Source organism: Ammospiza caudacuta, chromosome 28 (genome assembly GCF_027887145.1).
Source record: "Ammospiza caudacuta isolate bAmmCau1 chromosome 28, bAmmCau1.pri, whole genome shotgun sequence".
Lineage (NCBI taxonomy): Eukaryota > Metazoa > Chordata > Aves > Passeriformes > Passerellidae > Ammospiza > Ammospiza caudacuta.
The window spans coordinates 5,920,784-5,946,821 of NC_080620.1; the positions used below are offsets into that span (position 1 = coordinate 5,920,784).

Sequence of the window (26,038 nt, forward strand, 5' to 3'; positions counted from 1 at the left end):
ACGGCAGCTCCTCGTCACCTCCCGGGGGCACCGAGCGCCCAGCCCCGCACCGGCACCGCGGGGCCCCGGTCACCCCCCGGGGGTCCCCGCTCACCCACCGGGGCGGCGGCACACGGGGGTGCCCCCGGCAATCACCGGGGCGGGGAAGGGGAGGCACCGACAGCTCCCGGTGCCCCGCGGGCACTCGGCGGAGGATCGCGACCCCTCCCCGGTCACTCACCGGGGGGCCCGGGGGGACCCCGCAAACACCGCCGGGGATGAGGAACACACCGGGGTGCTCCGGGGCGTTACCGCGAGCGGCACCGCGGGGTCTCTCCGGTGTCCCGCAGGCACCTGGCACCGGGATCGCCCCCCCCCGCCATTCCCGGTTCCCCGGTCACTCACGGACGGGGCGGGGGGGGGGGGGCGGGAGCCTCCGCACGCCCTCAGCCCCCACCAGGGAGTCCCCCCGCCCCGGGCCACACAGCCACGCCACGAGGAGCTCCCCCCTCTCACCTCCCCTCACATCCCCGCCGGTGCCGCCCGCAGGGCTCCGTCCGGGGGCCTCGTGGCGGCCGCCCGCTCGCCCTCGGCGGGGCCGTGCCCGCCGCCCCTCGCCCGCCAGCCCCGTACCTTACAGGCCTGGTAGCTCTCGAAGGCGCGCAGGGCGCTCTCCGTGAGCTTGACGTGGAAGACGGAGACGCGGGTGCCGCGGCCGAGGCGGCCACAGGACAGCCCGTACCCGCGCTCCGCCTGCAGCGCCGCCATCTTGGGACCGTCTCCCCCTCCGCGCCTGGGCCGCCGGGGCCGCCTGCCGCCGCCACGCCCCTCCTTATGAATTATTCATGATGCGCCTCTCCGCCGGCCACGCCCACGCGGGGCGCCTGTTGCTGGGGCGAGGAGGTGGGCAGCGAGCGCGCCGATTGGCTGGCTGATGCCGGGCGCCGCGCCGGATTGGTCCGTGGGGAGGAGGAGGCGGGGATATGTAAATAAGGGCGCGGGGCATGCTGGGGAGGGTGGTCTGGCGCAGCCGGGGAGCGCTGCGGGAGCGTGGGGAGGGGGCGGCGGGTGGGGAACCCCCGGTGTGAACCCCCGGGAATGAATGAACCCTCCGGGTGGGAACGCCCTGAAACCCCTTGGCATCAATTACCGGGTGTGAGCCCCGAGGCGTGAACCCTCTGGGCCCCAGGTGTGAAATCCCCAGGTGTGAGCCCCCCCAGGCATGAACCCTCTGGATCCCCAGGTATGAAATCCCCAGGTGTGAGCCCCCCCAGGCATGAACCCTCTGGATCCCCAGGTGTGAAATCCCCAGGTGTGAGCCCCCCAGGTATGAACCCTCTGGATCCCCAGGTGTGAGCCCCCCCAGGCATGAACCCTCTGGATCCCCAGGTATGAAATCCCCAGGTGTGAGCCCCCCCAGGCATGAACCCTCTGGATCCCCAGGTGTGAAATCCCCAGGTGTGAGCCCCCCAGGTATGAACCCTCTGGATCCCCAGGTGTGAGCCCCCCCAGGTGTGAACCCTCTGGATCCCCAGGTGTGAGCCCCCCCAGGTGTGAACCCTCTGGATCCCCAGGTGTGAGCCCCTAGGTGTGAGCCCTCCAGACCCCCTTGGGCATGAGGCTCCTGGGCATGGCACTCCGTGGTGGGCACCCCCTGTACTCCCCCAGGTGTGAATCCTCCGGGAATGAACCCCCCAACCCCGCAGCTCCCCAGTCATGGACCCCCTGAGCCCCAGGCAGAGCCCAAAGGTTCCAGGGCCGATTTCGGGGTGCCAGGCTCCCCCCTGAGCACAGTCCCCCCTCCAGACTCTATGTGTCCCCACGTGTGCCAATAAACAGGCCGGAAAGTGAAGGAATTGTCCTTTATTTGGGAAGTTCACAGTCAGTTTGGGGTGCAAGGACAGTGCTACAACCCCCCCACGAGCAGAGCTGAGGCTGGGCAGGCGCTGGGGGGGCTGCAGAGCAGGGAGGGACCCCCGAGGGGCTTGGAGCCACGGGAAGACAGCCTGGACAGAGGGTCTGCAGCGCTCCCTCCTCCATCCCTCCCACCGCGGGTTTCTTTGGCTTCCTTTGGACATTGCACGCTCCAGGGATGTGCAGAGGAGGGCAGCGGGTGCCTCCGGGAGGGCTGAGCCCCTGGCAGCCCCCAGGAATCAGGGAATGTCGCTGCATTGCCCCCTGGGCACATCCACATCGCTCCCCACACCTTCCTCCTCCGTGCCACCCTGTCCTGGCAGCAGGGATGGGCACGGCCAGGCCGTACCGGGGAGAGGCAGCTCCTGCTGCCCGTGACACCCTCAGGGCTGGGGCTGAGCCCCTGACTGCCAGCAGGCTGCCCGGGGGTCCCTGCTCTGCCAGCACCCCCTGCCCACCCCGCGGGTGGCGCCCGCCCGTGCCAGGAGGGATGTGGGGAACGTCGGGAGAGAGATCCGGCACCTCCGGCACAGAAAGCAACCGTGGGGCTGCGAGCCCGCGGGAAGGAAGGGGTGGCGCAGCCTGGGGGCAGCCCCTCGGCACAGAGAGCCAGGCCCTGGCACTGCCCCTGTGCCCGGGGGCCGCCCCGGTGCCAGCCTCAGTTCCTGGCGGCGATGACCACGGACAGGGCCACGCCGCCCAGCGCGATGGCCGTGGCGCCGAAGAGCCACTTCCAGGGGATGGACTGCGGGGCAGAGCAGGGGCAGGGACGTCAGGGGCCGTGCCCGTGGCAGGGGACACGTGCCACCCTCCCCGCCGGACAGGGCATCCCGAAAAGGCAGCGCCTGCGGGACAGCGTGTGCCGCCAGCTGACAGCGCTTGCCGACGGGAGCGGGAGCAAAGTCCGGGGCGTGCAGCTGGCACGGATGGCTGGGATCCACGGGCACGCGCTGCCAGGGCACAGCCTGCTATCTGTTATCTGGGATGTGTTCTGGGCACGGCTCCCGCAGCACGGGCCCTGCTCCCAGCGGGATCCTCACGCTGCCCGAACGCGTCCTGCACGGGCTGGGTCCCTGCTGGGGACCTGGGGGACACTGACACAGCCCTGTGGGTCACCTGGGGGGCTGTGTCCCTCCTGGGGGACACTCACACAGCCCTGTGGGTCCCATGGAGGGCTGTGTCCCACCTGGGGGACACTCACACAGCGCCTGTGGGTCCCCTGGGAGACACTGACACAGCCCTGTGGGTCCCTTGGGGGGCTGTGTCCCACCTGGGGGACACTCACACAGCGCCTGTGGGTCCCATGGAGGGCTGTGTCCCACCTGGGGGACACTCACACAGCGCCTGTGGGTCCCCTGGGGGACACTGACACAGCCCCTGTGGGTCCCTTGGGGGGCTGTGTCCCACCCGGGGGACACTGACACAGCCCTGTGGGTCCCTTGGGGGGCTGTGTCCCTGCTGGGGGACACTGACCCAGCCCCTGTGGGTCCCATGGAGGGCTGTGTCTCACCCAGGGGACACTGACACACTCACTGTGGGTCACCTGGGGGACACTCCCACAGCCCCTGTGGGTCCCCACCCCATCCCAGAGGCCTTCCTTACCCAGGGCAGTTTGTCTTTGCACTTGCTGGGGGTGCTGGCGGCGCTGGGGTTCCCCAGCATCTTCCTGTACATCTCGGTCTCCACGTTCCTCTGGTCTGCGTGCTTCTTCACCAGCTTGGAGAGCTCGGCGTGGATGGTCTGGGGAGGAGAGCGAGCTCTGCTCGGCCCCGCACCATCCCCGCCTGCCAGGGAGGGGACCCACAGCCCTGGAATGTGCAGCCGAGGGGGTGACGAGGCCTCATCCTGCCCCACATCCCAGCTCCATGGGGACACTCTGTGGGGCCAATGCCCCTCTGTCCTTTCTGGCTGCTCAAGCAGAGCCCAGAGCTGATGCCAGGCACCAGGGAAGGGATTTTATCCTTTAATAGAGACAGGAAAGTGTCTGCCTTGAGCACAGACGTGCACCAGCCCTCCCACTTTCCGTCTGGGAAAGCGGCCTTAAAACTCAGCCTGGTGTCAAGTGGGATTGCAGCAGGACCCACAGCGTGCCCACACCTGCCCTGCCGGGGCAGGAAAAGGCTCTGAGCCCTGCGTGGGGCCCACAGGCTCCCCAAAAGCCGCAGGAAGCCCCGGGCAGGGCAGGGTGGCACAAGGACGCCGTGGTGGCCCTGGTGGCACAGCCACGCTGTGCCCTCTGCTGGGGGACACGTGCCCACGACACAGCTCTGCCAGCTGGGGAAATCTGCCTCCAACGCGAAAATCTGGGTGTCTGCAGGACAGAGCTGCTGCTCAGAGCTCACCAGGGCTGTCGCACCAGTGCCAGAGGGGTCACAGGAGGGACGCGTGTGACAGCCTGGCGGGAGGCAGGTGGGGCCCAGCACTGCTGGGTGTTTTCAGCACCGGTGGCCCCTGAGTCACCCAGGCCGCCCCTGGAGCCGGGCAGCAGCTGGGGAGGGCAGTAATTTGCTGTTCTTGTGGTTTCACTGGACACGTCACTGCCGGGCACTCGGATTTTCCAGCCCTCTCCAATTAAAAGCTCCATCGGAGCTGCTGGGGATGGGAGCAGCCGCCCTGCCCAGGGACGTGCCAGGGGAATGTTCCCTGCGCTGCTCCCTCTGCACCCTGACCTTGATGGCAAACAGAGGGTTTGGGGTCCTGCTCACCCTCCCAAGGGAGCTCAGAGCAGCCCTGAAGGTGCTGTGGGGCCACCAAGCACCTGCTTGTGCCACATGCCACCCGTGACCTTCAGGGACTGGATCATGGCACAGATCCTGGTGAAACCCCCATGTGAGAAATGGGCACAGCAGATCCACACAAGGATTAAAGCCCATCTGGACCCCCAGGACACCCCTGTGCAGGCAACACCTCCCCGTCTCCTGCCAGTCTCGCTCCTGCTGGGGTCATTTCCTGGCACTGCTTTTTGATTTCTCCCCAGGCTCCAGCCCTGCAGCCGATCATTAACTGACAGGAAATTCCTGACCCAGAGCTCGCCCTGCCCGGGCGCTGGACCGAGGGCTGGCTGCTCCCAGCCCCTGGTGATTCACTCTGGGGCTGCCCAGCCAGTTTGTGGGGACTCAGCTCTGCCCCACTTCCCCCGGCCACAGCACAAACTGCCCGAAGCACCTGGGCCAGCCTGGACCCTCCCCACGGCAGGGAGATGGGCTGGCAGGGACTCCTGCCACCAGCAGGACCAAAGGTCACCAGGGAACCTCACGGCGTGGAGATAAGGCTGGAGAGCAGCCCAGCCACACTGCATGTGGGGCATCCTTCCCCAGGCTCTGGGGGCTATTCCAAACATTCCCCAGGCTCTGGGGGCTATTCCCATCTTCCCCAGGTTCTGGGGGCTATTCCCACCCTTCCCCAGGCTCTGGGGGCTATTCTCCCTCATTCCCCAGGCTCTGGGGGCTATTCCCACCCTTCCCCAGGCTCTGGGGGCTATTCCAAACATTCCCCAGGCTCTGGGGGCTATTCCAAACATTCCCCAGGCTCTGGGGGCTATTCCAAACATTCCCCAGGCTCTGGGGGCCATTCCAAACATTCCCCAGGCTCTGGGGGCTATTCTCCCTCATTCCCCAGGCTCTGGGGCCTATTCCCATCCTTCCCCAGGCTCTGGGGGCTATTCTCCCTCATTCCCCAGGCTCTGGGGGCCATTCCCATCCTTCCCCAGGCTCTGGGGGCCATTCCCACCCTTCCCCAGGCTCTGGGGGCTATTCCCAGCCTCTCTTCATGGAGCTGGGGGCAGCTCCAGGGAGTCTCAGCCTCTCAAGGGGAACACTGAGGTTTGTAGGGGCAGGGACAAGGGAGAAGCAGCAGCAGCGAGGAGACCCCCAGCCCAGGGGGAGCACGGGCAGCACACACCTCCAGCCTACCTTGTTGGAAGGCTCCAGCTTCAGGGCTGCCTTCAGGATGGGAATGGCCTCTCTGTACTCTCCCTGCTGAGCCAGCACCTGCAGGGTGACAGGGGACGGAGCAGGGTGGGGTCTGTTCTTCATCCCTCACCACACCACGGAGAATGGGACCCCTCCTCACCTTCCCCTTCCTGAAGAGAGCCTTGATGTTCCCCGGCTGGTGCTCCAGCACCAGGTTACAGGACTTGAGAGCTGCCTTGAAGTGGTCCAGCTTGAGCTGCGAGGCCGCCAGGTTGTTGAGACACTTCACCTTCAGGTCCAGCAGCTCGGCCTCCTCGTCCGGGCTGAAATCCACTGCACACCCACCGAGGGCAGGTCACAGCAGGGCCACGAGCCCGGGGACCCTCTCTGGGCGGGGACAGGTACCTTTGGAGCTGGAGCCCAGGATCCTGAGGGCGATGTCGTACGAGTTGACGGCCAGCACGTAGTCTGCCTGCTGGTAGAAGAAGTTGCCGCGCTCCCGCTTGCGGTTGGCCAGCTGGATCTTCTCCTTGCCAGTGAGCAGCTCCAGGTCTGGGGCGTCCCGAGCCGCCAGCAGCTCCACCTCCAGCGTGAGGGGCGCGTTGGGGGGCACCTCAGGGCTCCTGCACAAAGCCAGGCCACCGCTGTCACCCCCCAGGGGCTGCTCTGAGGGTTTGGCACCGTGAAACCCAAGCTCAGAAATCCCTGATGTGGATATTTGCCCTCGAGATAGGACACCCTGCTCACGGTCAGGAGCCAGGGCATCCCTCTGGCTGTCCTGAGCAGCCCAGACCCCTGCCAGGGGGCTCAGAGACCCTGGCACAGAGCCCAAGATGCCCCCGTGGGTTTGATTATGACCCGTGGAGCAAGTTACCAATCTTAGACGAAGATCTGCAAGCCACAACAAATTAAGTGGAATGATAGTGAATTTATCACGGGGTGGAAAAGTAGATTTTGGGGTTTTTAAACTGAGGGTTCAGGGGGCAAGATGGAGGGAACTGGGTGTGTCCAGCCTTTCTCCTTCTTCTTCTTGGCCTCCATCTTCTGCTGCGATGGTGGCACTTACAGATTGGTTTAGAGTAGAAGCTCACTGTCTAACATAGGTGATAGGTATTGGGAAGTTATTGTAAATATTGTACATGTAATTTTTAGTATAAAAAGATAACACTGCCCCAGGGGCAGGCAAAGTGCATGGAACTGTCCTGCTGGACAGACCTCAGCAGGACAGGAGAAAGAATTTTATAGCTAAGATACAATAAACAACCTTGAGAGCAAGAAATGAAGAGCCCTGACTCCTTCTTCAAGCCCTGGGCTGGGAAAAGAGACTTTCTAACACATCTTGGGGTCACTGTGAGTAGCAAGAGACCCCTACAAGGAGGCAGAGGTTGGACAGCTGGGGTGCCACCAGGTGAGCAGGGGACATGAGCAGGGGACAGCTGCCCCAGGCCTGTGTGGGACCCCCCTGCCCCACCTGGGGGGCTGCAGCTCACCTGCCCTGAGCTCCGTAGCAGTACTTGGCGTCTGACACGATCAGAGCCGTCTCGCCCATCTCCAGGAGCTGCACACACAGGTCCAGAGCCTGCAGGGGATAACACGGCACCACCATGGCAGGGACTGTAGGGGTTCTCCAGTTCCAACCTCCTGCCACGGGCAGGAACATCCTCCACAAAACCAGGTGGCTCCAAACCCCTCTAACTCAGCCATCACCATGGGGAGAGAGCATGAGCAAGGTAGAGGGGCCACTTTGATCCACAAACAGGATCTCACTGATCCCAACCCTCCCTGCAGCCCCTGAGGCGAGGTCCTGCTCCCAGGTGAGCCCCCAGCCCGCGCCCACCTGCAGGACATCGCAGTCCCCCAGCGTGAAGGTGAGGGCAGGCTCCTGCTCCACCACGGTGCCATCCTCCAGCGTGGCCTTCAGGCGGATTGTCACGTCCTGGCCCTTCTGGGGACGGCTCTCCACACCCTGGCCCGGCACCAGCGTCTTCTTCTTGAGCAAACCATTCCCTGGGCACGGAGAAACCGGGGGCACATCGGAACCGGAGGGCACGGAGAAACCGGGGGCACAGCGGAACCGCGGGGCACAGAGAAACCGGGGGCACAGCGGAACCGCGGGGCACAGAGAAACCGGGGGCACACCGGCACCGGAGGCACATCGGGACCAACGGGGAGGGAAAGCCCGGCTGCCCCCACCCTTGTGCGGCTCCTGCAGGCCCGGGGAGGCCCGAGAGGCCCCGGCACGGAGCGGCCTCAGCTCTCACCCAGAACATCGAGCCACTCCTCGGGCTCCCCGGCCGCGTCCCCCGCGCCCCGCACCGAGGGGTGCGCGTCGTCCCGCGGCGGCGCCGTTGGCCGGCCCACGTCCTCCAGCGGGGGCAGCTCGCTCAGGTCATCCTCGTCTTCGTCCCCTTCCTCCTCCAGCACCTCGAAATCCTCCGCCGTGTCCAGCTGGGCCGCGTCCGCCTCGGCGCCGGTGCCCGCCCGGCCCGGGGAGCCGCCGCTCGGTTCCTCCCCGCTGGACGCCATGGCGGCGGAGCGACCTGCAGCGGGGACAGAGGGCGGGGATCGGGGCCGCTCTTACCGGCACAGACCCGGAGAGCGGCGGGACCCTCCGGGAGCCGGGGATGCGCAACGGGACAGCGGAGACCGCGGAGCGCCGGGGAGGGCTGGGGCCTGGCGGGCAGGGGCTGGGCTCGGGGGGATGGGATGGGGATGGGGATGGGGTGGGGGGTCTGTCCGGCGGGATCGGGGTCGGGGTCGCGGCCCCGGCCCGGTACCGTGGGGGGGGCGGCCCCGCGCCCCCCGCCCGCCCCACGTGACCGCCGCGCGCCCCCCGCCGCTCCCACCTGGCCCGCGGACGCGCGGGCGCTGGCCCCGCCCCCCCGCTCCTATTGGCCCGTCCCCGCCCACCGCGCGACGCCATTGGGCGGGGAGCACGCTCGTCAGCCGCGCGCCCGCGGCGGCCCCGACGCCTTAAAGGGGCCGCCAGCAGCGCGGCTGCCCTGGGGCTGCGGGCGGCGGGGCCGGGGGCTCGGCGCCGGTACCGGAGAGGCTCCGTGATGCCCGCAGGGGTCGCGCCCCTCTCACCTGGCCGCTCTCCGGGACTTCCGGCTCGGCGCCGTGACGCAGCGGGGTCGCGCCCCACGTGACCGCACACCCGGAAGCGGCGCGGAGCGGCCGCCGGTGCCGCCCCCGGTACCGCCGCCGCTCCCGTCATGTGAAGCGGCGGGACGGGCTCCCGCAGGTGCGCGGGCGCTGCTGGGGGGAGGCCCCGGGGACACCGCTGCAGGCCCAGGCCGTGACCCCGAGGGAACGCGGGGCTGGCGGCGGAACCGGGGGCGGCGGGCGGCCGGGGGACCCCCCGTTACCGGCGTGTGGGGGGCACGGCGGCTGGGTACCCGGCACCGGGCGCACGGCAGGGCGGAGGGGGTCCCGGTATCACGGAGGGTAAGGGGAGGGTCTCCGTTACCGGCGCAGGGGCTCCGGTGCCCCGGCTGAGCCGCCCCGCGGTCCCGCAGGTCACGATGGAGCCCTCGGCCTCGCAGGTGTTCTGCGGGAGGGTGCTGGCCATGGTCAACGCCGAGGACGTGAACGCCATCATCCTGGCCCAGAAAAACATGTGAGTCCCGGGGGGACAGCCGGTACCGGCACCGGGAGCCCGCCGGGATCGTTCCCGAGCTCCCGGTGTCTCCCCCGCGCAGGTTGGATCGCTTTGAGAAGACCAACGAGATGCTGCTCAACTTCAACAACCTGTCGAGCGTGCGCATGCAGCAGATGAGCGAGCGCTTCCTGCACCACACCCGGACCCTGGTGGAGATGAAGAAGGACCTGGACAGCATCTTCCGCAGGATCCGGTGGGGAACGGGCGGGAACGGGCCCGGGAGGGGCTGGGAGGGGCGGGCGGGGTGTCAGAGTGGGGCACAGTTGGGAGTTTGGGGGGCTGCGAGAAGGAAAATCTGGTGGGGAAGGGATAAGATGTGACGGGTGGAGGTTGGAGCTTTGGGTTTCCATGATCCCGCCCTGGGTGGGCTCCGCTGCCGCGGGAGCTGCTCGGGGTGGTCACAAACCACAAAATGTGGGGCTCAGGAGCACCCCGTGTGCTGGGGATGGGGTGTTCTGGGGTTTGGGGTGGGAATGCTCAGCTTTGGGGTTGGTTTGCACTGCCCAGGGAGCTGTGGGGCCGCCCTGGATCCCTGAGCTCCCCACGGACTGGGATTGCTCTCTCCTCCCCAGGACGCTCAAAGGGAAGTTGGCAAAGCAGTACCCGGAGGCTTTCAGCAGTGAGTGATTCCTGACCCACGGATCTGCAGAGTCGTGGCATGGTTTGGGCTGCAGGGACCTCAAATCCCACCCAGTGCCACCCCTGCCATGGCAGGGACACCTCCCAGTGTCCCAGGCTGCTCCCAGCCCTGGCCAGCCTGGCTTGGGCACTGCCAGGGATCCAGGGGCAGCCACAGCTGCTCTGGGCACCCTGTGGGAGGAATTCCTGCTCATTCCTTCCCAATATCCCATCTATCCGTACCCTCTGGCAGTGGGAAGCCATTCCCCTTGTCCTGGCACTCCACACTCAGTTTTCCTCCTGTGGGAAGACTCTCTGTTCCTGAGGGATCCCTCAGGAATCACAAGTCCCCATGCTGGCCTGTGGCTGCTTCCCCAAAACCCAGCAAACTCCTTAAACCCATTAAATCCACTTGCAAGAGCGGCCTTGGGACGCGGGGAGCGGGGCTGGATCCCAGAGTGGGGGCTGGAAGTTGGAAAAAATTCCAACCAACCCCCAATTTACACCCTGTAGGGGTTTTTTAACCCCTACAAGCTGCAAGCTCAACCGGGGAATCCCTCTCACCACAACTCTGCCTCCTTCTCCCTCTCAGACATCATCCATGAGTCCCCCATCCTGGGGAACCTTGCAAGAAATTCCAACCAACCCCAAATTTACACCCCGGCGATTCGCTGGGGATTTTTTAACCCCTGCTACAACCACACTCAGGGAATCCCTCTCCCCACACCGCTAATCTCTCCCTCAGACATCCACGAGTCCCCCATCCTGAGAAATTGCAAGAAATCCCAACCAACCCCCAATTTACACCCTGTAGGGATTTTTTAACCACACTGATGCAATCCCTCTCCCCACACCGCCAACCTCTCCCTCCTGCCCCCAGACATCCACGAGTCGCCCATCCTGGAGGACGACGACGACTTTGACCCCGTCCCCAAGAGCACCACGACCACCATCGCTACCTCGGAGCAGAGCACGGAGTCCTGTGACAGCAGCCCCGGCCTCATCTCCCCCACCACCAGCCAGGAGTTTGAGGATTTATCGCAGGGCCACTGCGAGGGCCCGGCCCTCAACGGACAGAGTCTCACAGACGAGGACACGGCCACCCTGGACTAGACCGGGAGCCCCTGTGGAACTTTCTAGCCTGTATTTATAGCTGTGTGTCGCTCTTTTGGGGTTTTTTGGGGCTTTTTTTTTTTTTTTTTTTCCTCTCTTGGGAAGAGGGGAGCCAAGGCTGGGAGAAGCAGTTGGAGGAGGAAGGGGCTGCCCTTCTGCCTGGAAGGTGTAAAGCCACCTTCAGGCTGGCTTCAGGGGGAATCAGTAAATCCTGGGTTGGAAATGCCTCTTGTCCTCCCTCCTTCCTGCGCTCAGGAGAGCCACTACACTTCACCCTCCGTGTAGATTTTTTGGCACAGAAAAGCCGTTTTGGGGGCGAAGACGTTTGTGTTTTGTAAGAAACGTTGTCTCTGAGGCTCTGTGTGCCCGCCAGCTCTGTCCCTGCTGCTAAAGGACTTGCGCTGGCTGAGTTCTCCCTGCTGGCTGAGCCAGAGCCGTGTTTCCCTTTGCTTCTCACACTCAGCCCTCATACGGAGCTGCCGGTGGCTCCACAGGCAGGTTCCCAGCAACTGGAGCTCTTCAGATCTTTCTGTGGTGCGATGGAGGAACTGCTTGGCTTTGGGGTCCTGAAGGCCTGCGAGGGGATAGAGGGGAACGGGGGACTGGAGGAATGGCTGCTGGGGCTGACCCTGGAGCTGTGGGACCAGCACGGGGATGGCTCTGGGGTCCATGGCGTCGGTGTGGCCCCAGTCCTGTGGCCATGGGGTCAGTGTGGGGCCGGTCCCAGGGCTGTGGGGTCAGTGTCCGGTTTGGGGGCCGGTCCCGGGGTCAGTGTCCGGTTTGGGGGGTTGGTCTCAGGGTCAGTGTCCGGTTTGGGAGCCGGTCCCTGGGTCAGGGTCCGGTTTGGGGGTCGGTCTGGTCCCAGCTCCGTGCGGACGCTCCCGTGCCCTGTCCCGCGGTGCCGGTGTCACCCCGGCAGCGATAGAACAGTGCCGGGACGGTCTCGGGGCGGTACCGGGGCCGTCGCGGGGCGGTACCGGTGTCCCCGCCGGAAATGACGGAGCCGTCACGGGGCGGTACCGGTGTCCCCGCCGGAAATGACGGAGCCGTCGCGGGGCGGTACCGGTGTCCCCGCCGGCAGTGACGCACCGCGGTTCCGGCCTCGCCCCCCTTTCCCTCAGCAGCGAGGCCGCGGGTGCGCGCGGTGCGGGACCGGAGCGGGCCCGGGGCCTGGGGCGGGGGCCCTGCATCCCGGGAGGGGCCGCTGCATCCCGGGAGGGGGGCTCGGGACACGGGCAGCGGGGGCTGGAAACCCGGGAGGGGCCCTGGGTCCCCGGGGACGGGACTGGATCCCGGGGCAGGGCCCCGAGACCCGGGGTGGGGCTGGATCCCGGGATGGCGGGGCTGGGTCCCGGGAGGGTGTTCGGGAACGGGGCTTTGAGGGGCCGGGGAGCGGCGGGGCCCTGCCCGGGGGCGGCACACGGCCATAACGGGGCCGGCCCGGGGTGACGCGGCCGCCGCTACCGCAGGTGAGACGGTGCCAAGATGCAGATCTTCGTGAAAACCCTCACGGGCAAAACCATCACCCTCGAGGTGGAGCCCAATGACACCATCGAGAACGTGAAGGCCAAGATCCAGGACAAGGAAGGTACAGGCAGGGCCGGGAGCGGCGGGGCGGCCCTCGGGGCTCCCCCGGTGTCCCCACCGCGGTGATCGTGTGATTGATTGTGCGTCCCGCAGGGATCCCCCCCGACCAGCAGCGCCTGATCTTCGCGGGGAAGCAGCTGGAGGATGGCCGCACCCTCGCAGACTACAACATCCAGAAAGGTGCTCCCTGCACCCCGGGGGTTTTTGGGGGGCGTTTTTGGGGTACCGGCTGCTCTTTTCCCCCGGTGTGACACCGATGCCTCCTCGCAGAGTCCACCCTGCACCTGGTGCTGCGCCTGCGAGGGGGAATCATCGAGCCCTCCCTGCGCCAGCTGGCCCAGAAGTACAACTGTGACAAGATGATCTGCCGCAAGTACGTCCCCGTGCCCCCTCCCCGTGTCCCCTCAGCCCCTTCCCGCAGCCCCCAGAGCCCTCCCCGGGGCCAGGGGCTCTGCTGACCTGTGCTCCCCAGGTGCTACGCCCGCCTGCACCCCCGCGCCGTCAACTGCCGCAAGAAGAAGTGCGGGCACACCAACAACCTGCGCCCCAAGAAGAAGGTCAAGTAGAGCCCCCAGCCCTGCCTGCGCTGGCTAATAAAGTATTGCAACGCTCAGCCCCGCCTTCTGGTGGTTTTTTTAGCCAAATTGTGGTGTTCAGCAAATGAGGGCCGTGCTGGAGCAGCATGGAGGGTGGAGGGAGGGAGGTGGTGGTGATGGTGGGCAGTGCCTGCAGCAATGTGGGCACAAACTGGGACCCCCTGCCCACCCACGGGACCCCTGGCTGTGTGCACACAGCAGATGGATACTGGGATCACACACAAACCCCCCGTTAATGCACTGGGACCCCCAGCCATGGCAGGTGACTGCCACCAGAGCCCCCTACACGGCCCTGCTCATGCACTGGGAGTCCTCTGGTCACTTCTGGATGGACACCGGGCCCCCCTGCCCACTTGCTGGGACCCTCAGCCAGGTGTGGATGGGACCGCCTCTGTCCTGGCATCTCCCTGTTCGGTGGCAGACACACCGGGAGCCCCGGCCGCGTGTCCAGGGACAGGCACCGGGACCCTCTGTTCACGGAGCCCCCACCGCATCTCCCTGCCCACCCACCGGGACCCCCGGCCGTGTATTCACAGCACAGACGCTGCGCGGACCGTACCGGGGACCGGGGCTGGCGGCGCTGCCGCTCGGGGCCTGCAGGTGGCGGCGGAACCGCGCTCCGCCCCGCGGGCCCCGGGCCTGCGCCGTGCGGCCGGGCCGGGCCATGGTGAGCGGCCCCGGGAGCGGGACGGGAGCGGCCCCGGGGGGCGGCGGGGGCGGCCCGGGCCCGGGCGGGGTCACGGCGGGGTGGTGGATGCGGGGTCCCGGTGCCCGTGTGTGCTGCGAACCGGGGCGATCCCGGTGCCGGTCCGCGGACACGTGGCCGGGGGGCTCTCGGTGCCCGTCTGGGCTGTGTGAGCACGGCCGGGGCTCCCGGTGCCGCTCCGGGCGTGCACAGAGAGGGGTCCCGGTGCCCTTCGGTATCGCGGGCACTGCCCGGGGGTCCCGGTGTCAGTCCGGTTCGTGCCCGGGTGGCCTGGGGGCCCGATGGGTGGGCAGGGGGGTGTGAGGGGTCCCGGTGCCGTCTGTGTTGTGTGCACAGGGCCGGGGGCTCCCGCTGCCGGTGCCGGGCTCAGCTCCAGCCCCGCGGCCGGAACCCACCGGGGACCCCCAGAGCCGGTGCTGGGCCAGGACGCGTTGCCCCGGCGCTGGGGTGACGCCGCTGGGTGACGCCGCCTCTGCCCGGTGCCGTTACCGGCTCACCGGGGCCACCGCGTCCCCTGTGTCCCGCAGACGGGCGAGGCCGTGCGGGAGCTGCTGCAGCGGCTGCGGGAGCTGCAGGGCGAGCGGGTCGAGACGTACCGGCTCTTCGAGGAGTGAGTACCGGCACCGGGGGCGGCACCCACCGGGGCGGGCGGGGCGCCCCCAGCAGGGAACCGGATCCCCGTCCCGATTATTTTGCATCCTGTTGGGACGGGGCCATGGGGATGGCTGATGAGCTCCAGCTGGCAGCGGGGCTCTGCGCTGGACACCTGAATCCTATTTCAGCATCCAGCGCAGGATGGACTTCCTGGGATGCAGGGCTGAGAGCGTACAGGATGGAAAAACCCAAACCCCCGACTTTCCCTCCCAAAAAAAGCAGTTTCCAGCCCTGTCCCGTGTGAGGGGTGAGGCTGCCTGCTCATGCTGCCGAATCCAGCAGGAACAGGCAGGAAAACCCCGCGGGTGGTGGGCGGCAGAGGGGGCTCAGCTCCAGGATCGGTGACAGCGGCTTCCCCCCCTCACTGTCCGCAGGGGCCACCGGGCGTACCTGAGCAGCGCCCCGCACTATGACTTCCCGCGGTACCGGCAGCTGGTGCACGAGGTCACGGTGGCGTTCAGCGGCATCTCCCGGGAGGTGCTGGCCATCGCCGGCCGCCTGCGGGACCAGCTGGGCCGCCCCGAGCTGGCCCAGCACCTGGCCCGGCTCCAGGACCGGGAGCAGGAGAAGCTGCAGCTGGTGGGTGCTGGGCTGGGCTGGGCTGGGCTGGGGGGGGTCCCTGGGGCTGCTCTGGGGGGTCTCAGCTCCCATGGTGTCCCCCACAGACGGCGCAGCTGCAGCTGGCCCGGCAGCAGGCACAGGACCAGCCCGAGGTGGACGCCCATCAGCAGGAGGTGCAGGAGCTCAAGCACAAGTAGGTGGTGGCCCCGCTGCTGTGGCCCCTCATTTTGGAGCCCAGAACCCCAATTCCATCCCCTCCTGGCCCTGTTTGGGGATGGCACTCCCTCCCCAGCCCGCGGGGTCCTGGGCTGTGCCGAGCTGGAAGGGACACACGCGGGCCATGGAGCCCAGGCCAGGCGCCCCTTGCCTGCCTCTCCCTGCCTCTCCCTGCGGCCCAGGGGGGCCCAGATGGTGCCGTCGGGGTCTGGCGGCGCTGCGTGGCCGCGTCCCCTCGGCCTCCCCAGGCTGAGTGTTTCATAAACAGCGCGGGGAAGGCGAGGCGGCCCACATAATACGCTCCATATGGGCTTTATTTATAGTTTCCATCCGCTCTCGTAGGCTAATTAAAACCATTGAGGCAATCAGCGAAATTCTCCAGGACCTTAAGTACGATTCGGAAGAAGTTGAGTGATGGGTGTCCCCGTGGGAACGGCTGGAGGGGCCGGCCTGCTGGAACGGGGGCCCCGCTCGTCCCCCACCCGCCCCCGGCGCACCTTGGCAAGGTGGGCATTGTCCTCTGGGCCCCTTCTCTGCAGCACAGGCTGGAGGGGTGGAGGAGCTCCCTCTGGGACGAGAGGGGTCCCCCCAAATCCCGAGTGCCCCTCAGCAGAGGGGTCCGGCGTGGGGCTGGTTCCCCTCCCCGGCTGTGCCAAAGGCAAAGCACAGCCCGCAGTGCCAAGGGCTGCTGTGCCAGGCCTCCATCGAGCTGGGCACTGTCCCTGCTGCCAGCTGGAGTCCCACGGGCAGCAGCCCCCCCAAACCACACCTCGGAGGCCGGCTGTGCCCCCAGCCCCACTGCAGCTCTGGTGCTCCACACGGGCTTTTTCTATGGTCACCCCAAATAAACCTGTCCCCACAGAGCTGGCCTGAGTGGTGTGATCCCTAGGGTTCATGTAGCCCCCTCTGCCCCAGAGCCACCCCCTCCACCTTGTCCCGGTCCCCTGGGAGCCCCGGCATGGGGTGACAAAGGCCACGGGCCCCACTTGGCTGCCCGCTGCATCCCCGTCCCCGCGCAGCGCTGCCGCTCCGCTGACGCAGACCCCGCTGGGGTTTCAGAGGTTTATTGGCATTAAGCTTAAATCTGTTCCTAATTGACTGAAATGGAACCAAAATAAGGCTGGTTTGAATCAAAACCGGAGCAGGCACTGGGCAAACCCCAGCAGCCTCCAATCAGCCTGCGCGGCTCCCTGGGGACGGACCCCTCCGCGCGCTCGCACGTGGGACCCGGGCGAGAAAAAGGCCAAAATCGCTTCCCGGGGGGAGCTGCGGCGAGGGTGGGGTGCCCCGGGAAGCGCCCGGCGCCCCGTTCATGCCAGGGGCTGCTCGGGCTGGCGGAGCCAAGGCCCCGCGGTGCCTCCCCCGGCCGGGCAGGGCTGCGGGCTCCCCTCGCCGCCGCAGGGCCGCGGTGCCGCCGAGCCCCCGGGGCTGGGCCAGCCCGGCCCCCCGAGCTCTCCCCACCCCGCTCCCCAGGGCTGCGGGGCCGCGCTGCGCCCCGGCCGCCTCCCGGCGCCCCCGCGGCGGGGCCGGGGCGGGCGCGGGCGGTCCCGGGTGGGCGCCGGGCGCCCCGTGCCATCCTGCCGGCGCTCGGTCCCCCGCGGGCTACAGCTTATCGCCGGGAAGGACCTGCGGAGAGGAGCGGAGCCCCGCGTCGCCCCGGGGTCGGCGTCACCCCCCAGCATCCCTGGCGTGGGGGGTCACCCCGCGTCCCCACCCGGCCGGGGAGAAGAAGTGCGAAAGGCTCCTTACCTACCTGGTTGCGTGTTTTGTGCGATTTCTGCAGCCACACGCGCCACTGGTCGTAGAGCTTGATGCCGAGGTTGGAGCAGCCGTAGGCGTGTTTCTTCACCCAGCCGAAGAACTGCTTCAGCTCCCGCCGCAGCGTCGTGTTCTGCTCCCCGCCTTTGGGGTCGCAGCCCCCCGCCACTCGCTCTGTGGGGACAAGGGGGGCGGTGGCACACGGGGGGACGCGCCTCGACCCCCCCATGGCCACCGTGCCGTGAATGGGGAGAGGAACCCGAGCAGGTTCGGGCTCCCGGCTGGGAAAGCCGAGCTCCAATTTGGCTCCTTTGCAGGAGATCCGGGTGCGGGGCACGGAGCGGGGCAGGGCCCCCGCACATCCCCCGGGGCTCGGGGAGGCACCGGCGGCACCGGGGAGCGCTGCCGGCCGCACTCACCGCTGCGAGGCGTGGAGGCGGCCGTGGGGTTGCTCCAGTCGCTCCAGATGCCGGCTTTCTTGGAGCCGTAGATGCTGAAGGGGTTGCAGCGCACCTGGACGAAGTAGACGGTGCCGGGGCGCAGGCCGGCCAGGCGGCACGAGGTCTGGTTGCCCACATCATCCACCACCTGCAGAGGGACGAGATGGCAGCGCCCGCACCCTCGCCCACCCGCGCTGTGCCCAGACCGTGCCCGCGCACCTTCCACTCGGAGCTGTCCTCCACCCGGTATTGGATCTGGTACTTGGCTTGGAAGAGGAAATCCTTGAGCGCCGGCGGGGAGCTCCAGCGCACGCTCAGCTGGTCCTCCAGGTCGCCCACCCGGCTGACGTGCACGTCGGACGGAGGGTCCGTGGTGACTGCGGGGACACGGCAGGGCTGGCCCGGGGCACAGCGGGCAGCGCCGCGGGGCCGCGAGGGTTAAGGAGCCGCGGATGTGGGAGCGACTCGGAGCAAACAGCCTAATTTGATTAGGAGCAATTCTGCTCACATATCGCCCATTTCCTGCTGCCCTCGCCCAGCCCGCAGGGTCACCGGCACCGGCACGGCGGGGACACCCGCGGCTCACCCACGTCCAGGATGTCCAGCATGACCACGTCAGACACGGCCACCCCCAGGCGGTTGGAGGCCTCCACCCAGATCTCGTAGGGCGTGAAGAGGGCCAGGTCCTTGGGGATGTGGCAGGAGTAGGTGCCGGCCGTGTGGTACTCCTGGCAGGTGTTGTCCTGGCCGTACCACCTGCGGGCAGGTGATGGGTGAGGCGCTGGCACCGCTCCCCCATGCTCCCGTGGGTCACTTTTTGGTTTTTCCACGCTGCCAGAATCGGGGGACTGACCCCGTGGTTCACTCAGGGATTCCCAACTCACCCAGGCCCACAGCAGCTTCTCCTCACCCTCCCCAGCTCCATGAGGAAACTGATCCCAGCAAAGCAGGGGCCAGCCAGGAGGCATCGAGCTGCCCTTCCCTGTTTCCCATTAAATCCCACCCCAAAGTTTTTAACAACAACAGGGATGAAGGTGAGCACCCACCTGCGCTTGTACTTGAGGGTGTAGTTGGTGTGCAGGAAGGTCTCCCCTTCTGTCCCTGGCGCCCACTTGCAGGTCAGGTCCTTCATGTTTTTGGACCAGCAAGTGATGTTGACTGGTTTCTCTGGGGGTACTGGCAGAGACAAAACCCAAAGAACAAGAGGTCCCAGAGCTGTTTTTTTCCAGCCACGGAGACACAAGCCCCAAGTCCAAGCTGCGTTCCCAGCTGAGCCTCTGTATTCCCGGGAATGCGTAGCGACCCAAAAAACAAACCCGAGCTGCATTCCCCGTTCCGATTCCGTATTCCTGGGACAGAGCATCGGCCTTAAAATAGCCCGAGATAAAATCTTACGATTATTGGTTCGGACAAGCGCGTTTTAACCGAGGCTTTGCCGAAACAGCCTCGGAGCTGCACGCGGGTCAGGGCTCCACCAGGGCAGCTCCTGGCACGCTTTGGTGAGAACCAGCACGCTGATTCCTCCCTGGGGATCCCCGGATTCTCTCCCATGGGGGAGGCGCATCCCAGTGCTGGCCAGACCCCCGTACAGAGCAGCTGGACCCTGGCACGGAGATGGACCCTGGCACAGGGTGGCGGGATCCCAGGACAGTGACCAGACTCTGGTACAGAGAGGCTAGAGCCCAGCACAGAATGACCAAATCCTGGCACACAGTGACCAAATCCTGACACAGAGTGACCAGACCCTGACACAGAGTGACCAAACCCCAGCACAGTGACCAGACCTTGGCACAGAGCAGCCAGACCCCATCACAGAGTGACCAAACCCTGACACAGAGTGACCAGACCCCGGCACAGAGTGACCAAACCCTGACACAGAGTGACCAGACCCTGACACAGAGTGACCAGACCCCAGTACAGTGACCAGACCCTGGCACAGTGACAACACTGCAGTACCGAGTGACCGGACCCCAACACAGAGCAGCCAGACCCCAGCACAGTGACCACACCCCAGCACAGAGTGACCACACTCCAGCAAAGTAACCAGACCCCAGCACAGAGTGACCAGACCCCAGTATGGAGTGACCACACCCCAATTCAGAGTGACCAGACCCCAGTACAGAGTGACCAGACTCCAATTCAGAGTGACCAGACCCCAATTTAGAGTGACCAGACCCCAATTCAGAGTGACCAGACCCCAGTATGGAGTGACCAGACCCCAATTCAGAGTGACCAGACCCCAGTACAGTGATCAGACCCCAGCACAGAGTGACCAGACTCCAATTCAGAGTGACCAGACCCCAGTAGGAGTGACCAGACCTCAGCACGGAGTGACCAGACCCCAGTATGGAGTGACCAGACCCCAATTCAGAGTGACCAGACCCCAGTACACATTGACCAGACCCCAATTCAGAGTGACCAGACCCCAGTACACATTGACCAGACCCCAATTCAGAGTGACCAGACCCCAGTACACATTGACCAGACCCCAATTCAGAGTGACCAGACCCCAGTATGGAGTGACCAGACCCCAATTCAGAGTGACCAGACCCCAGTACACATTGACCAGACCCCACGTGGCGCGGCAGCACCCACGTACATCCAACATAGAGGCAGGAGCCGGCCAGGATGCCGCCGTCTCTGCTGTGGCACACCAGGTTGTCCCCCGACTGCTGCCTGGAGCCGTTGAGGCGCGCCAGGGCCACGCTGAGCGTGGAGGGGCCCAGCGCGGCGTAGGAGGCGGCCGGGAGGCGCCGCCCGTTCAGGGTCCAGTACAGATCCTCGGCCCGCAGCCGCGAGTCCGGGCTCACCGTGCACGTGGCCACCAGCGAGGAGCCGATGAGCAGCGTGGGGTCCTGCGGGGAGATCACGGCGGGGTCTGCAGCCGGAGACAGAGCGGGGAAATCGGTTATGGGGGCTTGGTGCCGAGCTGAACAGGTTAGAGCTGTGCAAGTGCGTCTGCTTATCTGCTTTCCATTGATTTAAAGGCCTTGATGTCTCCTCTGTGTTCATTCATATCTGTTTAAGTGCATTGTTTTGCTATTTTGCATCAATTTAAATCAGCGCGTCTATATCAATTGAAATCACGGTATGTGTTTTGTGTTAATTTAAATACGTTGTTTAGCTGTTTTAATCGATGTAAATCATCGCGAGCCTATACTGATTGAAATCACACATCTATTTTATATAGATTTAAATCATCCCATATCTATTTTATATCAATTTAACACACTGGTTTCCATTTTACATCTATTTAAAGACACTGGTTTCTATTTTATATTGGTTTAAATGTGTTTCATATCTATTCTTCTGCACATTTATACCTAAAGACATTTTATATCTTTTATATCTCTTTAAATACGCTTTATATCTATTCTGTATCTCAATACACACCTATTTTTTATCTATTTAAATACTCTTTACACCTACTTTTATATCTACATACATTTTATATCTAAACACATTTAATATCTATTTTTATATCTGCATCTATTTCAGAACTTTAAAAATACTTTTCCTATCCACTTTTTATCTTTATTCTCCCCAGGGCTGGGGCGGGGCTGGCTTGCAGCTTTGGAAGTTTTTCCGCGACAAAAGGATTTTAAAAAAAAAGAAAATTCGAGGGGATTTTCCAACACTGCCAAGCTCCGGCATTTCCCCCTGGATCACCTCGCCCAGGGGTGAGAAGCGCTTCCCAAGAGCTCCCTCCTCATCCTCACCATGTGCTCCCAAATCCCACCGATCTCCCCTCAACACCCCGGGTGTGCCCGGGCTGGGGGAGCCCCTCCATGGGTGGAAATTCCATCCAAGGACCCCTCCCCAAATCCCCTCTACACCCCGGGTGTGCCCAGGCTGGGGGAGCCCCTCCATGGGTGGAAATTCCATCCAAGGACCCCTCCCCAATCCCCTCTACACCCCGGGTGTGCCCGGGCTGGGGGAGCCCCTCCATGGGTGGAAATTCCATCCAAGGACCCCTCCCCAAATCCCCTCGACACCCCGGGTGTGCCCAGGCTGGGGGAGCCCCTCCATGGGTGGAAATTCCATCCTGGGACCCCTCCCCAAATCCCCTCGACACCCCGGGTGTGCCCAGGCTGGGGGAGCCCCTCCATGGGTGGAAATTCCCGTCCCGGTTGACCCCGGCCCCCTCGGCTGCCCCGGCCCCGCCGCTCCGTGTCCGCCAGCCCTTATCGGCTCCATCCGCACGCGCCGGGCTAATATTCCCAAATTACCTCCCGGAAAGTGCCGCGACCTCCCGGCCCCGGCGAGCCCCGGGCCCCGATCGGCTTTCAGCGCCCGCCGCCCGCCCCGGTCCCTCCGGGCGCTCCCGAATCCCCGCACGATCCCAACGCGGGTCCGCCCCCCAGCCCCGCAATTAGCGCTCCCAAATCCTCCTCGCTCCGGGGAGGCTTAATTAGGAACTGCCGCCGAGCTTGGGGGTGCTGGTGAGGGGGAGGAAGAAAATCCAGCGGGGAAAAGCGCCCCAAATATGCAGGGATTGGTGCCAGGCACCCGCGGCGCCCCCGGATCGGTACCCGGTACCCCAAACACCCGCGGGATGGTGCTGGGGACTCCGGGGTGCCCCGATGGTGGTGGATCCGTCCCACCCCCCGAACAAACCCTTCCCAAGGGCAGCCGGGCCTCTGGAAATCTCATCCCCCTCTGTGCCCGCCCCGCTCCGACCCCGCCGCGAGCCGAGCCCGGCTCTGCCGATAACACACCCGGCGCTCCGAGCCCTGATTCTGCTCAATCTTAATCTAAACAGCCCCAGAAACTCGCACGAGCACCGTAAAACAGACACGTTTCCCATCCTCCGAGCAGGACCCTCTGGAGGGGCCAATATTCTCTCTCTCTCTGTATTTTTTTTACCCCTGGATTTTGGTTTTTTTTTCCTTTCTCCAAGCAGGAGCCTCTGGAGGGGCCAATTATATACATATATATATTATATTTTTTTCCCCCTGGAATTGTTTTCCCCCCTCAGCACGGCCGCAGCGCCGAACATGTGTTTTAAAAGGGAAAAGTGTGAAGTTTTCCGATCGGAGAGGAAAGGGCCGGAGAGACGCAGGCAGGCTGTGGAATGTGCAAGTTGCAACGAAAATACCTGCTCGGGGGTTTTATGGCTTCTCTATTGCAAAAAAAAAATGCTGATCAGGTGCTAAGTAATGCTATAAAGTAAAACCACATTTCCAAGGTGTCGGGAACGTTTATGCTTTTCTTCCGAAGGGCCGGATTTCATTTTGGTTTTATATCGGAGTTTTAAGGGGTTGGCAAAGAAAAGGGGGGAGGAAAAAAAAAAAAAAAAGCTCCGATAAGTGTCAGAGATCACGCAGTTAAAAAAAGATTTATTGAGCTGTGCAGGGGGTTAAAGGAAAATAGAAATAATTGCCCTGAAGAACAAAAGGGAATTTGGGAAGCTCTGAATTCCACAGGAAAAATAAAATTAAATATATATGTGTAGTTTGAGCTCTTCTAACACTCGAGCAGCGAGGTTTGCGGGCAGACACGGTACCCAGAAATGCTTTATCCCTCTTTTCTACCCTGCTCTCCAGTAGTTTTTCCCCCTTTCTCATCCCCGCCTGGCATTTCTCGTGCCCATCCCTGGGCTCGAGGAGGGATTTATAAAAAGCCCAGGCATTCCAGCGCGGCCGAGCTGCACCGAGGGGAAACTTTCGCTCTCTAAAAGGAGATTTGGCTTCGCCTTCGCCAGCGCCGCCCGTCGAGGGGGCAGCGCTGCCCCGGACCCCCGTGGGGAGGGGGAAATGGGGGTCGGGGGGGAAAGGTGCGGGCTCGGCCCCACCGAGGGTCCGGCCGTGGCCTCGGGCGGCTCCCGGCGGGATCAGCCCCTCCGGGCACCGGGTGGGCACCGGGTGGGCACCGGGACTGGCCGCTCTCGCTAACGGAGGGGTTTTGGAGCGTTCCTCCCGCCCACCCCATCGCTCCAGCAGCCCCTGCCCCAGCGAGCGCCCTCAGGCTCCCCGCTAAGGACGGGGCTGGGCCGGGGCTCCGCGCCGGTGGCCGGGGAGGGGACGCGGGAGCGGCCGGGCGGGCGAGCGGCGCCGTTTGCGGCGGGTCCCGTTGGCCCGTCGGAGCGGAGAACATCCATGGCCCTGAGAAATTCCCATCATAGGGAGGAAGCCGAACTTCCTTTCCTGCGGCGGGGAGCGGGCAGCGGGCAGCGGGGAACGGGGAGAGGGGAGAGGAGCGGGGAGCCGGGAGCGGGGAGCGAGGAGAGGAGCGGGCAGCGGGGAGAGGAGCGGGGAGCGGGCAGCGGGACCTCGCCCTCCCCGGGCTGCAGCGGGGGCAGCGGGGCGGCGGCCGGGACGGGGACCGGGGCTCGGTCGGGTTTGGGGCTCTGTGGGGAAGGGTCGGGACCCCGATCCCCGCGTGTCCCCCCACGGCCAGGGGAGCCCCGATCCCCGCGGGGCCGAGGCCGCTCCGCAGCCCAGCCCACAGGTGGCACCGCCCGGACCTGCCACCGCCGGGTGGGGCCCCCAAACTGGGCATCACCGAGGGGCCCCCAGGGGGATTTTTTTTTTTGGGGGGGGGGTCGTTGTTTTGCGTGGGGCGGGGAGGGAGATCCTCGTTGTTCTGGGTGGGAAAAGGGGATTCATTGTTCTCTGGGATGGGGGGCGGCTCTCCGGGGGAAGGGGGGACCCCGTTGTTCTCGGCAGGGGGAGGGGGGCTCTCAGAGGCTTTGGGGGGGGCACAGGGGGTCGGTGGCTCCCGGGGCTGCCAGGGGGTCGCGTGGGGAAGGGGTTCGCTATTGTTCTCCGGGCCGAGGCCGGGGGTTTCCATTGTCCTGGGTGGGGAATGGAGCCGCATTGTTCTGCGGGAGGGGGGGCTGCACGGCGGGGAGGGGGACGGGGGGGACCGGCCCCCCTCGGGGTCCCCGCTCTCCGTGGGGAGAGGGAGCACTCGCTGCTCCGGGGCAGGGGGGCTCTCCTCGCGGCTCTCGGGGATGGGGGGCAGCACTAAAAGGTTCCTCCATTGTTCTCTGCGGGGAAGGGGCGGGGGGGTCGGGGATGGGGGATCCCGGCTGCCTGTCGGGAGGGGAGGGGGGGGTCCCGGCTGCCCTCCGCGGGGGGGTCCCCGTCCTCCTCCTCCTCCTCCTCCTCCTCGTCCTCCTCCTCCGGCGAAGCGCAGCCCCGAGGTGCGCCCGGGACCGCTCCGCATCCCGGGGCCGGGGGGAACGCGGCGCACGGAGAGGAGCGGACAGCCCCGGGGGGCTCCGCATCCCGGCACCGCTGGGGGGAACGGGACACGCGGGAAGCAGCGGCGGAACCTCGGGGGGCTCCGCACGCCGGGGCCGGGGCCGGACGGGAGAGCCCCGGGGGGCCCCGACGGGACCCCCGCCCGCCCGCGCCCACCTTGCGGGAGCCGCCGGGGCCGCCGGTACTCACAGGAGAGCGGCTCGGCGCGGGGCAGGCGCGGCAGGAGCAGCAGCAGCAGCGGCAGCATCGCGAGCGGCGGCGGCGGCGGCATGGCCTGCTCCGGTGCCCGTCGGTGCCCGGGGCGGCGGAGCGCACCGGCACGTCCGGGGAAGTCCCGAGCAAGTCTGAGCAACCCCCGGTTACCAAAGCCCCAACTGCCGCCCTGGCCCCGCCCCGGGACCGCCCCCGGGGGGGCAGAAAGCCACCGGCCCCGCCACCCCCCCCCCGCCATCGTCCCGCTCCGGTACCGGCCCCGGGAGCGGCCCCCGCCCGGTGCCCGCCGCCGCCGGGGGATGCTGGGCCCCCCCCGCCCTCCCGGGGCCGCGTCCCGCTCCCCCCGACCCCCCCGGTAGGTGAGTAAGAGCCGCTCCGGGGCCGCCGGCCCACGGGTGACTCACGGGACCCTCCCGCGCCCCCGGGGCCGCGCTCGCCGCCGATCGGGCCCCCCCCCCCCCGCGGCTTCCCCACGCTCCGGGCCCCGCTGGGATCCAAACCCCGGTTGTTGCTTATTTCTGGGCTGAAAAGAGGAATATCATCCCATAAACCCCATGTTTTCTATCGAATCCATCCTCTCGGGGCTTTCCTCCTCCAAACCCCAAGGAAGTGGAAAAAACACCCCAAGTTCCCCCAGGCTGGGGCTGCGTTTGTCCCCAGGGGTGGCGGCGTGTCCGGTAGTGCCGCCAGCACCGGGACAAAGCCGCCCACTCGGGCATCCCCCCGTGCCCCCCCCGTGCCCCCGCCCGGGGTCTCGGCGGCACCGGGAGCTTTGCAGACCCCGGGCAGGTCAGAGACCCCCGGGACAGCGGGTCCTGGCCACGGCGAGGCCACTGCGTATCCCCGGCTGTGCGGAGAGGGGACACCGCTCCCTGCCAGCGACGAGCACGGAGGGTGGCAGGG

General features: G+C 65.8%; 6 protein-coding genes across 12 annotated transcripts in view; 3 read left to right on the forward strand and 3 right to left on the reverse strand.

Moving 5' to 3' along the window:
- Positions 1–770, reverse strand: part of ELL (elongation factor for RNA polymerase II) — a 52,402-nt gene extending 51,632 nt beyond the window's left edge. For all 3 annotated transcript variants that reach the window (XR_009275762.1, XM_058821289.1, XM_058821288.1), the window contains exon 1: positions 613–770. Coding sequence is in view for 2 of the 3 variants with exons in the window: in XM_058821289.1 (XP_058677272.1) it covers positions 613–747 (135 nt within the window). In the remaining variant the exon portion in view is untranslated. The remainder of the gene's footprint in view (positions 1–612) is intronic.
- A 1,057-nt stretch (positions 771–1,827) lies between these two features.
- Positions 1,828–8,485, reverse strand: FKBP8 (FKBP prolyl isomerase 8). Its single transcript, XM_058821293.1, has 8 exons — positions 8,066–8,485; positions 7,642–7,811; positions 7,295–7,383; positions 6,210–6,427; positions 5,965–6,137; positions 5,805–5,882; positions 3,496–3,633; positions 1,828–2,638 (listed from the first exon to the last, which is right to left on the reverse strand). The coding sequence occupies exons 1-8, from the start codon at positions 8,328–8,330 to the stop codon at positions 2,552–2,554; spliced, it is 1,218 nt and encodes a 405-aa protein (XP_058677276.1). The 5' UTR covers positions 8,331–8,485; the 3' UTR covers positions 1,828–2,551.
- Positions 8,486–8,827: 342 nt separating this feature from the next.
- On the forward strand, positions 8,828–12,010 carry KXD1 (KxDL motif containing 1). 2 transcript variants are annotated; one of them, XM_058821300.1, is made up of 5 exons: positions 8,828–9,048; positions 9,323–9,423; positions 9,506–9,658; positions 10,038–10,084; positions 10,964–12,010. In XM_058821300.1, exons 2-5 carry the CDS (start codon positions 9,329–9,331, stop codon positions 11,194–11,196), a joined length of 528 nt encoding a protein of 175 aa, XP_058677283.1. In that variant the 5' UTR covers positions 8,828–9,048; positions 9,323–9,328; the 3' UTR covers positions 11,197–12,010. The 2 variants fall into 2 exon arrangements, with proteins under 2 accessions (XP_058677283.1, XP_058677284.1); XM_058821301.1 differs by lacking the exon at positions 8,828–9,048 and adding an exon at positions 9,180–9,251 and having other exon boundaries at positions 9,350–9,423.
- Positions 12,011–12,235: 225 nt separating this feature from the next.
- UBA52 (ubiquitin A-52 residue ribosomal protein fusion product 1) lies at positions 12,236–13,396 on the forward strand. 2 transcript variants are annotated; one of them, XM_058821305.1, is made up of 5 exons: positions 12,236–12,340; positions 12,666–12,784; positions 12,877–12,963; positions 13,054–13,156; positions 13,256–13,396. In XM_058821305.1, exons 2-5 carry the CDS (start codon positions 12,682–12,684, stop codon positions 13,347–13,349), a joined length of 387 nt encoding a protein of 128 aa, XP_058677288.1. In that variant the 5' UTR covers positions 12,236–12,340; positions 12,666–12,681; the 3' UTR covers positions 13,350–13,396. The 2 variants fall into 2 exon arrangements, with proteins under 2 accessions (XP_058677288.1, XP_058677287.1); XM_058821304.1 differs by having other exon boundaries at positions 12,249–12,331.
- A 639-nt stretch (positions 13,397–14,035) lies between these two features.
- REX1BD (required for excision 1-B domain containing) lies at positions 14,036–16,350 on the forward strand. The gene is made up of 5 exons (XM_058821302.1): positions 14,036–14,046; positions 14,613–14,695; positions 15,114–15,318; positions 15,405–15,493; positions 15,859–16,350. The coding sequence occupies exons 1-5, from the start codon at positions 14,044–14,046 to the stop codon at positions 15,929–15,931; spliced, it is 453 nt and encodes a 150-aa protein (XP_058677285.1). The 5' UTR covers positions 14,036–14,043; the 3' UTR covers positions 15,932–16,350.
- Positions 16,351–16,576: 226 nt separating this feature from the next.
- CRLF1 (cytokine receptor like factor 1) lies at positions 16,577–25,253 on the reverse strand. 3 transcript variants are annotated; one of them, XM_058821294.1, is made up of 8 exons: positions 25,112–25,253; positions 20,314–20,592; positions 18,761–18,890; positions 18,301–18,470; positions 17,934–18,091; positions 17,694–17,862; positions 17,270–17,448; positions 16,577–17,142 (listed from the first exon to the last, which is right to left on the reverse strand). In XM_058821294.1, exons 1-8 carry the CDS (start codon positions 25,191–25,193, stop codon positions 17,119–17,121), a joined length of 1,191 nt encoding a protein of 396 aa, XP_058677277.1. In that variant the 5' UTR covers positions 25,194–25,253; the 3' UTR covers positions 16,577–17,118. The 3 variants fall into 3 exon arrangements, with proteins under 3 accessions (XP_058677277.1, XP_058677279.1, XP_058677280.1); XM_058821296.1 differs by having other exon boundaries at positions 17,266–17,448; XM_058821297.1 differs by having other exon boundaries at positions 17,259–17,448.
- Positions 25,254–26,038: the final 785 nt, after the last annotated feature.